The sequence below is a fragment of the Anomalospiza imberbis genome, chromosome 6, assembly GCF_031753505.1.
Source record: "Anomalospiza imberbis isolate Cuckoo-Finch-1a 21T00152 chromosome 6, ASM3175350v1, whole genome shotgun sequence".
Taxonomy (NCBI): domain Eukaryota; kingdom Metazoa; phylum Chordata; class Aves; order Passeriformes; family Viduidae; genus Anomalospiza; species Anomalospiza imberbis.
The window spans coordinates 39064227-39079767 of NC_089686.1; the positions used below are offsets into that span (position 1 = coordinate 39064227).

Consider the following 15541-nt stretch of genomic DNA (forward strand, 5'->3'; position numbering starts at 1 on the left):
AATCTGAAGAAAAAACCTCAACAGCTCAAGTTTCATGACTGTTTAAAGTAATTGATAACCACATACATTGAACACTGAAAATGCTTAGCCCTTCTAATGTTTAAATTTAAGCCTCACCCCTTCACTACTATCAAATAATCTGTGACAAAAGGGGGGAACCAGGACCATACAGTTTCTGGAGAAAGTCACTGTTCATATTGACTTGTTACAAACAATACAGAAGAATAATTTTTAAAATTCAGTTTAATGTTATTTAAATATTGTCTGGGCTAAAGATTAGGCTTTATTAATTTATGTGCACAAGTTTTAGTTCAGAACTCCCAGGATATTGAGTCCAACCAAACACTACAAAGACACAGGGCAAAAACTCATTCATAAAAACAACTATATCTTCTGCTACTCAATTATTCCTGTATTCCACTTCTGATTCAGCTTCAAATTTAAAATAGTTTATGCAGGTTTGCAGGCATTGCTGTTTTAACATCCTGAGCTAATTAACAAATACTTCTTCAGAATGCTTAATATGGTAAAGGAACATATGGATTAATTTACATGTCGCTAAGTTTCAGAGAGCAGCTAGTAATTGAGAGGTAGTGGCCGTAACTCTAATGTAACTCTAGCCAACACAAACTATTCACAGACTGCCCCAGTTTAAGTGCACAAAACCACAGCACTTACCAATAAGGGCCAAACCTCCACTTGTAACAGAGCTCTGTTCCACAAGTGCACGCTCATTTCAGGTTATGAGAGGAGACTCTGACTATTAAATTGAGGCAGTGGAGCAATGAGTGGGATCATATCAGTTAACACAGGATGGAGAATGCTTGTGATCACCTGCTATCACAATGTGCAAACTCACCATAAGCACCAAGCAGCATTATGTCAACTGCAACCCCAGCCTAGGGGTCCTGAGAAAGGAAAATTTCAGACATTTGCAGAAGCTCTGGCATAGATCTGTTGTACAAGTACTAATTTAAAGTCATGTTTTTACTGTAATCAGGCAAGACAGTTTCAGCAATGGCTCTTACGCTCTTATGCTGGTCCACATAGCAAACAACAAAAGCAGCAGTTACATGGAACAGATTAAAAACCTAGCATAGATGTGTGTTGTCTTAAGCCTGCCTGTCCAACCTTTCAATAACTCTGTTCTAGCTATGGAACAGATGTGTAATTTATGCTTCACAACCAGTTTCCACATGGAAGTGCAGCAGTAAGGTGAAAATACATGACCTCCCTAGAAATGAAAGGGCTAGAAAGGATACGCAGTGTGTCTGTCTTAAATCTTCATTATTTGGAGCTTCTGAAAAAGGCTCTTCACTCATAAAAAAAAAGAAGTGGCTACAACTTTTGCAGACTAGTTCTATTAGGTGTCTTAGTTACAAAATGGTAACATCTGTTGTTTAAGAGCAAAAAGAATGTAGTGAGTGAGGTTTACCTGCATAAGGAACACTGCTTAATCAGATGAGTTCAGGATAAATGAGTCTGCTGACCATACACCACTGCTACTCTATTCCGTATCAACAGCAGCAGGCTCCCTCAAAGAAAGCTCCCTCAGATGGGACCACGTAATCTGGGTAAAGGCATCACAAGGACTAGATAATTCAAAATAAACATTTCAACAAACTAAATATTTTCAAGTTACAGAAACATTCCAAAACAAAAAAGCAACTATATAAAAAAATGTACTGCTGCTCATAGAAGAGTGCAAAGTCTCAGGACTGCACCCACAGACAGTGTATTTCCACTCATCTTCCTTACAGTGTATCCAAACCCCAAGGTTCATGTCCGCTTAGTTCAGTTTCTAGATGCCCAGTCACTAACATTCAGAAATAGAGAGTGACCTCCAACCAGCAGTTGCTGCTGTTCCTATAGAGGCTGGTATAGTTAATGCAAACTTTATTTACAAAAGACACTTAAATTAGTTACTTCATGCCATGTGTCCATACAGAATCAACAATTCAAGGATTACATGGAGAAGAATTCACAAAATTAAAAGTGAAATCACTAAAGGTCCTCTAAGAGTTAAGAACTAGGAAAAGATTTTAAAGACAACTTTACAAATAAAAACCCCAAGTCATGAGAAACTAGTCTGAGCAAGAGGATGGTTGTTTACAGGTCTGTACACTAAAACTAATACACAGACAGCCTTCTATTGTCAAAGAGATGCTCATTGAGAAGCAGATTATGTACAAATACTTGTGCCACAATGACTCAACCCCCCAAAATCCACTGTATTATACATAAACCAGTTTGTATACATTAGGCCTAAACGAGGCCATTTAACTATGAAGACTTCTAGTTTAGTAAACTAAAGCTGAAGACAGCCCCAAGCAACAGCGACACCGTCTCTTTGCATCTCTATTTGCGACTGCTTTTTATTCTCTCCAATCTTTTTTTCAAGTCATCAATATTGGCTGCTGCAGAAGAGGGTGAAGCCAGGGTAGTTCCAATGCCAGAGGAATGAGTCTGATTGGAGTCCAGGTCCAGGTGTTGGTACTGCTCCCGGGACTCACGCAGCTGGGAGAGCTTACTGTGAAGCATATCTGTAGAGGATGCAACTGTAGGGAGTGTTGGTTTAGAGAGCAGAGACGTCAGAGGGGGTCTGTCTTCCTGCTGTGAGTGAGAAAAGTGAAGTGTTAAGACATATAGTGATAAAGACCACATAAAATGTACAAATCATAATCAATGGCTTTTCATCCCTACAAGCAATAAAAACAGAGGAAAGGGAAAGAGCGCTACAACACAAGGGGATCTGGAGCAATACAGTCAGTTGCTGTCCAAGTCAGAACCATGCAAAGCTAATTACAATGCTCAGTCATCTGAGTAGTTAATGTTTAATTTTATGTCAACAGGGACACAAAGAAACTAGTCTTTCAAGATCAAAAAATTCCCTGCAGATCAGAGTTTTACTGAGATAGACTGCCAGAGTCTTGAACAGCCTAAATTCTAACACAAGAGAAAAATCCCTCCCTATGTGCAACATCAACAGACAATGAATTTTCTGGAAGAATGAGAAGAGGAAACTTTAACTGACTGGCAAGACTGAAACTGTCAAAGACTTAAAGTGTCAATTCCAGTGTTCTTTTACCAATTGATATTTCCATCTGAGTTACTTACCTTGTTGCTATGATCTAGGAAACATTTCCCCTTCTCAGAGCTCTAAGCTGACACTCAAATTTGTGTCAAAGGTTAAAACAGTGATGCAGCTGGATGACTATTCCTAGAATGAACATCACTTCTCATGGATGAATTAAAATTTCAGGAATTGGCATTAGATTCCAAACGTACAGATCACTGAACTGTAAGAAATGTTGGTCCACAGGTTTCCAGTACTAAGCTCATTCATCATTCCTGCACCTCATTATCTATACACCCAAAATATATAAAACTTCAAAGTTCTAATTCAGCTCTCATGGTTGTTTTAGAGCAAAAAGTCTATAAGTTCCACATCCTTCATCTCTGAGGTGTTAACTTTTAGAGAAAAGTTGTTGTTTGAACCTTTCTGAGACTGAACTTCCCAGCAAGGAAAGATAATCAGCTACAGGCCTGTAGAAACAACCTGCACAAAACACCAGCGATGCAGACTGAGTGGATTGAAATGCAAGCCTATTTGGCCAAGTAATGAGTTTAAAGCCATTTATATTAGGCATAGTGACATGCAGGAAGTAGCTAGGACATGCATTATAAATGAAAGATCATAAATTCTGATTGGAATCTGCCTTCTGGCATTTGAATTCTTAAAAAAAAGTGCAAATCAAGTGCCTCCCCAGGAGATTTACAAGTGTTGTCAAGCACAATACCTTTGCGTTGTCGAGGCCACAACGCTGCCTGAGGATTTTTAATCTTTCCAAGTAAACTGAAGGCCCCACTTCCTCCCCATTTGTGTTTCCTATAGATGAAGATACAGTGTGGGTAGACGCAGGAACGCATGTTCCTTCCATCTGAGGAGAAATTCCTGGAGGATGAGGGGAAGGAAGGAGGAAAGTTAAAAAAATTAAAACATCAGAAAAGCATAAACCTCTTGGTCAGTTCCTTGAAATAAGATGCAATGGATGAAGAATTAACCAACCTATTATTTGCAATTGCTAGTATAGATACATCTGGCCTTTCATTTCCTTGCAAAAGTGACAACTGAAAACCAAGAAAAGAAATGGAGAAATTTAAGGAGTGGCTGCAGAGCAGCTCTAGATTGCTGAAGCCAACAGCTGAAGAGAACAGTGCGGGGAGAGAAGGATGCTGATGTGCATCAGCAGTGACCATAATGTCCAATGGGAGAACTAATCAATTAGCAAGGTGGGAAATACTTGGAGCTGTCTGTCTTTTTCTAGTTTAGTAGTACTTTTGGGCTTACCACTGATTCTAACCCCTCTTTATCTCTCATTTGTGCAACTTGAAGCTTTTTATTCCAACTTGGAGCTGTCTGTCTTTTTCTAGTTTAGTAGTACTTTTGGGCTTACCACTGATTCTAACCCCTCTTTATCTCTCATTTGTGCAACTTGAAGCTTTTTATTCCAACTCAGTCTCAAAGAGTGATTTCTGGAATGCACATAACAAGGTTTTTAAAGCTTCCCTACCAAGAGACTAGAAAAGGAATTTACATGACCAAAAAAAATTTTCCATTATTAAAAGAACTGCAAATTCTAAGACTTAGAATGGACAAGGATTTGTTCTCACTAATTTACTACAAGGGTGTTTAAAATAGATAAAATGAGAATTAAGGTTAAGCATTTATACCTTACTCTAAATAAAGCACTGATGCAATATGGAACAGCATGAGACTTACATGAGACAGCAACATTACATGAGACTTAAAGTTAGAGGAAAAAAAAAGACAACCATAGCACATAAATTAGGTTTTGAAAACTGCTGAACTAATATTTCTCAGTTGCACAGACTTCCATGATGCAAGGTAGAATTTTCTGTCCTACATAGGTGGACACATTTAGGAAGTTCTGAAAGAACCTCCTATCATCCATCTTTCTAAAGGAATCTACAATACAGGGACAGGAGAAGGAGCAGTAGTAGAAAAAAGGCTCAAATTTCACAGGACAATATGAAACAATTAAGAAATAAAGATTAGAGGTAGTTTTGCTAGACTGTGTATCAGCTTTTACTGTCAGCTAATAATTTGTCACATTCCTCCCCTAATATTTCATTAAACACTCCTTCGTATTCATCTGCAATGAAAAGACTCAGAAAACAACAGTTTTACAGTAATTCAGCCAATTAATCACAAATTCTGCAGAAACAGTTCATATTATTTAAAAATAAGCTTTCCAATTCCACAGAAAATAGTATTATTAAAAGCAGCCTATATGTTTTTTAGTAAAAAGGTAAAAGGAGAATCTGACAGCTGCTGCTGCCGTTTTAAACCAGCTTTATGCCTTGCAGAACCAATTCTTGATACCAGACACATGAAACACAAGCTAATGTTCAACACACACTACAGGATATGGATTAGAACCACATGTTTGCCAAGCCTTTCAGATGTTTTCTGCAGTTAGTATGGTTATAATTTCTGCTTTTGTAAACAAAGAATGCATACTCCCTACAAATGCTGCCTCATGAAGCAACTCAAGCAGCAAGAAAATACATGGCTTGCTTCAGAAATCCGTAAGTGTATGCAAATATTAATTTCTACCAGGAGACCTGTAACTGTTCTATCTCTGCTTCTCACAAACCAATCAGTTTTGCTATAACATGTACCTGAAGAAGTAGCAATGCGTCCTTTCCCTTCCCGTTCTGTTTCTATCAGTCGGAGGCCTCTTTCCACATAGCTTTGGAAGAACTGTGAGGAATTTTTCAGGAAGGGCTCAATGTCTGCATCAGAATATTTCTTTTTGTATTCATACAGTTCTGCCAGACCCTGGGAGGGAAGAGTTGCTATGTATTACTACAACTGCTGCATATACTATTCTAGTGTACCATGCTCTCTTTCTTGCATGAAAGGGGGCACTCACCTCCTTGGTGTTCTCCTTTGAGCCAATCTTCTTAAATATTTCTGCCAAAATATCATTGACTTTGGCTTTTGAAGCCTTTTCCTCCTAAATAAATAAACAAAAGGAGACTTTTAAAACAAAGAATAAACCAAAAAAGAAATCAGAAAAACCCATGACACCCTCAGACCTACTAGCTGGATACAGAGCTTCCAAGATGAAGAAAACCTTGAAGTGATCAGGGTTCTACATAGCCACTTTATACACAGAATGTGAGCAAGGACATCATGAAGCTGGAGGTCTCCTTCTGAAAAGTGTTTAAAACCTATTTTGGATATGGCTAACTTTTAGTAGATCAGATGCAGTACCATGCAGCATAAAACTTTTGCTGCACATTTGAATTTCCTGCAGAGTACTTCATCCTGGGATATGCACAGAATACTCAGGTAAACGCACACAACAAATTCCTGAAACAGTTGTAATGAAAATTTCATTTTACAAGAGTATTTCCAACATTAGTTGCCTGCTGAAAAGGGAATTACTACTTACACAAAATTTAGTTTGTTTCTTACATAAATTGCTTTACACTCCCTTCTCCTGCCAACACATCTTTACTTACTATGCGAGAAGCTCCTTTTTCTGTATCCTTATCAGCTTTTCCACTCTGGTCCATAGTGTGTTTCATTAGTCTACAAAGGTGAGCTTCTAGCTCAGATTCATTTTTGTTGTCTATCATTGTTAAATGATCTAAGATCTAAAATGAGAAAAAAGGGGAATTAAAAAAAAAAAGGAGAAAAAAGGAAAGACTCTAAAGACTGCATGAACATCCAATTTAAAAATATGTTGACTAGTGATTGCTCTGACCTTGGGCCCTTTCAGCTTGCACAGGGTGTGAAGTAGTGTCTTCAATGTCCTAATAGGGAACTCACTCTTACATTGCTTCAGCTTCTCTTTGGGAAAGACCTTCATGAAAATGTGGATATCCAGCAGAATCCGATCCAGATTGATGCTATTAATGGTTTCCGGAAGAAGACGCACCATTCTCCAAAGACACTGGAATGAGAGGCTGACTTAAAGCAAGACAACTCAAGAAAGAAGCTCTTGATTATATAAGAAGTTACACAACACTATCACTGAGCCACTTCACTCTGCTAGCACATCATGCAGGCAATGCGCTGTGTCTGCTGCTCAAGCTATATTTGCACTGGTACATACTTTCTTTTTGTAACTGGCTGTACAGTATCCAGATCTTTCTTTAGAGCTGATGCATAAGTAAGGTACTGATTTCCCTACCTGTAAGTGGAGACTGAATGCTTTGTGTGAAGAAATTTCAGCAGATAATATATATATATGCTATGTACACCTACACGCAGCACAAGTTCTTTAGGTTTAACCTCATCAAGAATGCCTGGGCTGTCTTTAAATCAAACCAGTTACAAGAGGGTGTTGGATGGTAAGAAAAGATCATGCTCATACTTTAAATGCAGACGTTTGCCTGTTCACTCTGCCTGTCAATACAGATGACAGGATACAAGTCAGCTCCAGCCCAGCACTGTTTGAATCCACAGTACAGTGCGGTGCTCAAGCAAACAAGCCAAGCAGGTGACTGTGCACTTCTGTATGGAGCTTGTATTAGCGTACACAAGTTTCTGTAACCTATTAACAGGTGTTAAGTTCCCTCCTAAAGTCCTTGTATGTGACATCTTGTAAGATAAGAATTATGGAAGTTATAAGAAATATTTCAAGTTATGGACACTATTTTTTTTAACTCTTGTTATTTCAGGCAAGATGGTTCAGAGAAACCACGTAAGTTCAAAATCTCTACTACAGGCTCACCTTCATGACAAGTTCTGAAAATTTAGGAGAGCTGGCTGTTGCTAGAAGACTATCTTGGAGCAAGACAAGCAGAGCACTAAAATGAATAAATTTATAAAGGTTACACAGAAAAAGTGCTATACACAAGGAAAAAAAAAAGGTATCAACTCACCACAGAACACCACACTAGAGACTGGGGTTAGTCCAGCAGATGTACCAATAGTTTTTCTTTCTTTTTAGTATGTTACAAGAATTTAAGAGACAGTCTGCTGAACTTCAAAGCACAAAGAACCATACTAAGCTGGCTTGTTTAGCCTGCCTCCAGCAGTGCAGTCAAATTTTGATCACAATCAGTGATAATGCTTTATTAGCTAGCTGAATGATTCTAGAGACACCAGTCTTCACTTACAAAATGACTAAAAAACTCAGCTGTTCAGGGAACATAAGAGAACAGGTAAAGAAGAGCAATAATTGTGCACTTTTCATTACTTACCTCAAGATGTTGGTCTGGTCAGACTTCTCCAGAACTTTAACTACCAAGAGGTTGACTGATCGGATGACCTGCTCACCCTCCTCAAGATCTTCAACTCGAGAATCCAGCATTAATGTAATAAGACCATGCATTAGGTCTTTAAGCACACCAGTGGATGCCTCTCGAGCCAGACTCTCTATCTGAAATAGCTACAGATTGAAGAAAGAGTTAGTTTTCCCTGCACATAATCCTTTAGTATAGGGACTTCTCCAGACTACACTGTCAAACCACGACATCTCCTGTTTCCCACAAAAGTAAAAAACAGAATAATGAAGAAAGTTATTTCTACTGAGTGACTTCTGAAAATACTCAGGCCACCAACTCAGCACTCAAAAGGTAAAGAATATTAAAAACAGAGCTTAATAGAAGTCCTGTGGCTGTATTTTGCAGAAGCAGAGACCTTCTTCTCTTCCCCAAATTCTCGCTCTCCACCTACTCTCAAAAGGTGCATTGATGAGCAGTTGGCAACAAACCTTAGTAAGAAAGACTCAAGAGTAAGTACAGAACAGACATTCCATTCTCCCACAGCTTCTGCACAGAAGTTATTTGCTCTTCACCTTATCTTTTACAGCAAGCCTTACCGTGATCATGCTCCCAATAATACAGCTGTAAAGTCTGACAATCTCATCTTTGTCCAGCTTCTCATCTGCCATGTGTGTATTGTAGATTAACCGGAGCTGCATAAGTGTGGCTATTAGGAACTGGTCGATGTGGCCAGACATAGCTTCTGCTTTATCTTCCTGTTTGAGTACCTCATCAATCTAAGATTTAAAAACAAAACACTCTAGTAAAATCAACATAATGCAAACAGTGCAAAATAACAATAATTTAAATATTTTTCTGTAGGAAAGGTTTTGCCCATTTTGACCATTTGCCAAGGCAGATGTATTCTAAGCTTTCGCCCAAAATCAGTAGCTAGAGATTTGTATTGCTAATCCAAACACAATCAATTACTGATATTTTAGAGAAGTGCAATCCTATCCTGTACACAAATGAAAACATCAACAGCTGCATAATAGATTCTGGAATTTACAGCTTTGTAACATCTTCTTGACAAAAAAAACTTCTAAGTAGTTAAAGCCACCTGAAACCCATGCAAAAACTATGGGGCAAGACAATCCTTTTGCTAAGGATCTCTAAAGCAGTTCAAATTTAAAAGTTAATTCTCCTTGACAAACTGGCTTTTACAAACTTATAACACAAGTAATTTGACAAAACCAAAAATATAACACAGAAGCACTAATGAAAAAAAGCATTAAGATTATTCTACATCTTTCAAGTGGAACTTCTATTGCTAAAGCGAGTCAGATGGCCCCTGTGCACTTAGTTTTGTCATCAGGGAAATTCTGAGCAGAGCCCACGTCACCTGACATGATTGCTCCACCACAGTGCAACTCATCACCCTCGCCGGCAAAGTCTGCTACAGTGTGATTAGTTGCTACCTTAATTCACTTACCTGTGTCAGAGCCTGGATACTCGTATTTATATCACCACTGGCCACTTGGGAAATGACAAAGTTGATAGTAGAAGCTGTGTTACTGTGCATGTCATCAAAGTGCGGGGACACAGCACGGATTCTGAAGGGTTGAAAACAGGATTCATTACTTTTTTGAGAGCTACTTTAATGTACACTTAACTGCTGTATTTCAATGAAGATTTAGAGGAAAAAGGATTTCATTCTTCACTGAGGATTCTCAAGGAAGGAATTGTTCCTTTTAACCATGTCTGTTGCACTATTTGTAAAGACACTGATGATGCATTTACAAATGCGATATCCTCTAACTATAAAAATGCCTAAGTAGAACTAATGTTTTCCATTAAAAATAACTGCTCTCCAGATTTCAGAAAAGTACAACAAACACTTGTTTTGCCATCTCTTCATGTTAGTTGACATTACCCTCTTACGAAAACAAGTCTGAATGTAGAAACTAGCACTATCAATTCACCTTCTCGAAATAGTTTTTAGGCAGCCCTACTGATTTCACTTAGGAGGTAGAACTAAACTCACTTGGGCTCAGGAATCAATACTGGCTCAAAGATGTCATCTAGTTTGTGCTGTACAAGTGCTGGCATCTCACATCTGACGGTTCCATTGTCATTTTCAATTTCATCAAGATCCAGCTGAAATTCCCGTGGAACTGTATGTGTTGTCTCCGAGTGGCTGCCCATGTTGCGATTTTGGCTACAGAAACCAGGAGAGAGGCAAGAATATTAGCACTAGCATCCACTGGTAGCCCTAAAGCTCTCATACTAACACAGGTTTTGCAGTTTGGATTATATTAAGCCCCTTAACTCCCTCTGCCTTTCCCCTAGTCCTTAGTAAAACAAACTTCTGTAGGCCAGAAGAGCAGCTGCTACTTACTTGCCCTCTTTGTTTCTCTTGTAAGCCACAAGATGCCCTGTACCTGTGCCAGGTATGCATGGTTTGGGATAACTAGCACAGTTTACAGTACTATTAAAAGAATATAACTTTAAAGTTTGAGTGGCTTTTTTCACCTTTGTTTTTTTTTAATAATGGACAGGATGCACATGTACAGAGCAACCTCACAAGCTCCTCTGAATCTAAGACTCATAGCATCCCCACATGACCTATGCTGCATATCAGATTTTTCAAGGAAATACTTGAATACGTAGTTCTCAGCACAGACTTTTATTCCAAAATAATGAGCAGGTGGCAAGAAATAGTTTCTGAGCTTTTTGTTTTGGGTACTGTTGCCCCAGGATCTACAAGTCACACGTGCTTATCCATTTCTGTGCTTCATGTCTAACACAACCAGAACATGGTCCAACAAATATCAAGTTTAGAGCAACACATTGAAAGTCGTCCCAATATTTTGTACAGTTGCTTAATGTGGAAGTGCCATGTCTGTCTGCAACCTGATCTACAGTCACCTTGACTGAAACCTGTATTTCTGTTTTCTTTCTTTTCTTTAATTCAGAGACCTGAAAATAACCTAGAACTAGCCATGGCAAACCCATCACCCTCAGGAAGGGATGGCTAGGATAGAAATTGAAAGATACAAGAGCCTTGCTACCAAGGAGTTAGTGGGCAGTACTTACATCCTATAAGTGCGATACATAATTCTGTCCATGGAGAAGCAGTGAAAAAAGGCACAAGACCATTTAGAAAGATTTCAAGACAGACGAAGACAAAAAAATTTCAGACATTTAGATTTATACTATTTGGCCATTTTTCACAACATGCGAAGATGATGATACAAGAACTAAAATGACATTGTCTGACATATTAGCACATAGACTATGCAGGCTAGAGACCATAATAAAACATTACATACTTGAGTTTGGAGGACATGTCCTCAGCTTGTCCCTTGCGCATCATGCTGGCATTAGCACTGATGTTCTGAGTGCGCTGAGGTTTCTCCTCTGCCTGTCTCACTGGAGCAGAAGAGGGTCTCTTGGCTGACCGCTTTATTCTTTCCTCCAGCATGCTCATGTCTTTCTCTGAAAGCTGTAACACACAGTGCTATCACTCATCCTGAGTTGTATGGCTTTTAGAAATCTCAATCACCTACAGGATTCACACCATACTTATCAGTGCAGACTGTAGTTCTCTGCTATGAAGGTGGGAACTGTCAATGCTACCTCCTAGCAGCAAACTCACCAGAACACTCTGGACTGTCAGGTGCTGCTTCAAGAGCCAATTAACCCATGTTGACAAGCTGTAATACAGAATACACCTATTTCTAGCCCATATAACTTTCAAGAAACAGTTAATCTTGAATTCAAACTATGGTACTACCCTGTGTTCGTAGTTGTTGCATGTGTTGCTGCAAAAACCTCAAACAAAAAAAGCCCCACCAACCTTTCTATATTCTCTACTAGCAGACCAGGCAGTGCTTGAACACTCTGGACCCTTCCATGGAAGCTAGAGTTCTTCTGACAATTGCTCTGTTCAATGTACTCATTATTCAATATGTACACCAGATCAGGCAACTTAATGCTCCAACTCAGGCAGTGAAAAGATTCGTATTTACCTGCTTATCTACCAGACCAATGACTACCAATAACTCCATTTGAACAAAAGTAGGCATTACAATTTCATGAGAAGTACTTCCCAGCATCCCTATGATTTAGAAACCTTCCTTTCTAAATAGAAATATAGAACCCATAGATGGACCATACTGAAGCTAAGAAAGTCATGGTTAGAAAGAGCTGAATTGTTCAGGTGCTACAGTTTTTCCTTTACCTTGAAAATGCAAAAGCAAATGGACTGTGTAAAACTGAGGCAGAAGCAGATTGCACTCTGAACAATAGTTAAGTAGAATGGAAATCTAAGATGTTAATGAAAATGCAATATTAACTCTCATGGGAACAGTTACCAGAGAAGAGTCACATTTAATTTCAACTTTTCAAGATGCTGGAAATTTTAAAAAATAATAATTAAAAAAAAAAAAAAAAACCAGCAGGGCAGCCTTGCTGCCCCTGCTTGTCATGTTCCATAAAATACCCATCCAATAGCTTGTATGCCCTATAGTATATGACACAACACAAAAGAGCTACAAAGGCATTAAAATATCTATCACATTCCCATCAGTTTTAATGCTGCTAGAAACACGACCAAGACCAAATCCAGAGAACAGAACTGTAAAAAGTTATCTAACTGCTCTTGATTCAGATTGGAATTCAGTGTACTTAATCTGAGACGCACAGCAATTATAAACAGTGAACTAGCTTTCCATTGCTGGACACTGGAAACTGAGTTTTGCCACCTTTAACTTTTACTGCATTTTAGATGATAATGGCTAAGTATGTTCTTCTGAAAGCAAAAGAGCAGCAATAGAAAGCAGCATAGTACTGACACTTCAAAAATGAAAAGCAGTAAGATGAAGCAAGTAAGCAAAACTTACCAGAATTCAACTGCAAAGCAATTGGGTAAGTTGGGGATAAAAAAAAAAGCTGAGAACTTAATGAAGCCCTAACAACTAGCCTTTTTTTGGCCAAATAAGTTATCCAAATATTCTGAATCAGATGTGTTACTTGTATAGTTGACTATAAAGCAAGTTTCTCTTTATAAAAAATTTAATTCCCATCAAGGTCAGTCTTTTTCTCTTTTTTTTTTTTTCCAGTATTCTTTTTCATTCATGTACACCTGGGTTATATACACCTCTCTTACTGGAAACAGGCTGAGAGCTGGGGCTGGAAGCATGCTGAAGAGAAGGCTCTGGGGAGACCTCACTGCAGTCTTCCAGTACCCAAAAGGGGCCTACAAGGAAGCTGGAGAGGGACTTCTAACAAGAGCACACAGTGAAAGAAAAGTGGTAATTACTTTAAAATTAAAGAAGCTAAATTTAGATTGGATTAGAAACTCTTAACTGTGAGAGTGGCTGAGGCAACGAAACAGAACAACCAGTCCCTTGAAGTGTTCAAGTGTTTCTGCCCATGGCAGGGGGTTTAGACCTAAATGGTTTTTAAGGTCCCTTCCCAAATAATTCTATGATTTCATACATTCTACAATCTGGGATTAACCAAATAGACATCAGAGGATCTATCATGTAGCAAGTTATTTTCAAAACTACAAAATGCTCTTGACGCCAACAGCAAGATGTACCATGACCAATCACAAGCAAAACAGTGCTAATCCCCTACAAAAGTGTAAGGATCTGAAGAAAAACCAAACCACCAAACCCCAAACCAAGCACAGCATGCTAACCCCAAATCCTCCATAAACTTATTTGCAGTTATACTGACATTTCCAATCAGCTTGAACACTTGGTCACCATGGACGTTGTAGACGGTCACGATGGTATTCAGTGCAGCGTTGCGCACAGTGTTGTCCCGGTCACCAATGTGGGTTGCCATTTCTTTTAAGGCTTTCCCTGGAGTTGGCTGGCAAACATTCATGCCATATGATTCAACCAGACATCCAAGCTCTTCCAAGCATTCTAAAAGAAGAAGATAACGTATGCACATTCAACTTTAAAGCTGCTGGGAAGAGAGACCTCCAATTCATCTGTTGCTTGCACAGCTTGAACATTCACTGTAGAGAACTGCCAATCACAAAGCTGATGATATATATACTTCCAGGTGATTTATATGGCATCAATAGTAAGCTACAGCAGACTACTTCACAGATAAAAGCTGTCAGTCACCCTTCTACCCTTCAAGTATTTCCTATAACCATGTATGAGCAATGTTACAGTGAACATCACATTCAGGTTAACAGTTGTGAGCTTGTAATACTATATTATGTAGAGAATTTAACTTTCTGCTTATACCAGGATAAGATATTCTCAAAGTGATCAGGAAGTTGTTTGAACTACAAATGTCACAACTTTAATATAGACATTACTTGTGGTGAGACAAATGTACAGTGCAGAGACATTTCTTGATCAGATTAACTGAATCTCTTGGTGAGTAGGGCAATAGTACTGTCACTGTTCTCCCCAGCACTGTTTCACCAAGAAAACAAGCCTATTCAAGGGACTTATAAAACTTACAGCAATTTAAGAGATTACTTGTCTTTGGAAGGTACAGAGACACCAAAAAATAAAAAGCAGTATGATACTACTTGAAAATTTCTTCCTTTAAACATTTAGGAACATCTGCTTAAAATCCCATGTGCATGCAAATCTCACATCCCACCTAACATTCTTATGCTGGGTTTTTCAAGATGCAAACCAAAGCAATTTCAAGTACTGTGAACATGTGCAGTTCAACAGGCCATTTCCTACCTGCACGTTGTTTGGAGTTTTTTGATTTTGTCCCCTCCATGATAAAAGGGAACATCTTGCTGGCTGGATAGATGAGACACATTCTGTTCAGAATGGCACGTACATCCTTTCGGATGACATCTTTTGGTTCTCCTACCTAATGGAAAATTAATGTAAAAACAATGAAAAAAAGGGCAAGAAATACAGAATATTTTATACAGTCTCATTATACTTTTGACTATTCTAAATAGTCTTAGGAAAGCCAGAATCATTCTCAAGGCAAAATCCCTTTTTTGTCCATGGCTTTTAAGGGAAATATGCAATATAGAATCATAAAGGTGACAGAAGACAACCTTAACATCATTGAGTCAAACCATTACACCAACACTGCCAAGTCTACCACTAAACCATGTCCCCAAGTGTCACATCTACATGTCTTCTAAATACTTCCAGGGATGGAGCCTAAGCCTCTTCCCTGGGTAGCCCGTTTCAGTGATTGACAGCCCATTCTTTCAGGAAAGAAATTTTACCAAATATCCAATGTAAGCCTTTCCTAGAACAACTTGAGGCCTTTTGCTCTCATTCTA

At 38.6% G+C, this 15541-nt stretch overlaps 1 protein-coding gene and 1 non-coding gene across 7 annotated transcripts in view; both read right to left on the reverse strand.

Annotated features, from left to right (window-relative positions):
- Positions 1-1879: 1879 nt before the first annotated feature.
- Positions 1880-15541, reverse strand: part of CKAP5 (cytoskeleton associated protein 5) — a 47626-nt gene continuing 33964 nt past the window's right edge. For 3 of the 6 annotated variants that reach the window (XM_068193545.1, XM_068193542.1, XM_068193541.1), the window contains 15 exons: positions 14976-15111; positions 13993-14186; positions 11580-11752; positions 11344-11367; positions 10292-10465; positions 9740-9860; positions 8865-9044; positions 8245-8432; positions 7773-7848; positions 6801-6989; positions 6556-6690; positions 5961-6044; positions 5707-5866; positions 3801-3955; positions 1880-2613 (listed from right to left, as the gene is read on the reverse strand). In XM_068193545.1, the coding sequence (XP_068049646.1) occupies positions 2359-2613; positions 3801-3955; positions 5707-5866; positions 5961-6044; positions 6556-6690; positions 6801-6989; positions 7773-7848; positions 8245-8432; positions 8865-9044; positions 9740-9860; positions 10292-10465; positions 11344-11367; positions 11580-11752; positions 13993-14186; positions 14976-15111 (2244 nt within the window). In that variant the 3' untranslated portion in view covers positions 1880-2358. The remainder of the gene's footprint in view (positions 2614-3800; positions 3956-5706; positions 5867-5960; positions 6045-6555; positions 6691-6800; positions 6990-7772; positions 7849-8244; positions 8433-8864; positions 9045-9739; positions 9861-10291; positions 10466-11343; positions 11368-11579; positions 11753-13992; positions 14187-14975; positions 15112-15541) is intronic. The other 3 variants (XM_068193546.1, XM_068193544.1, XM_068193543.1) reach the window with 2 other exon arrangements.
- On the reverse strand, positions 9582-9692 carry LOC137476714 (small nucleolar RNA SNORD67). The gene has a single exon (XR_011000549.1). It is a non-coding gene; the product is annotated as a small nucleolar RNA SNORD67 (small nucleolar RNA).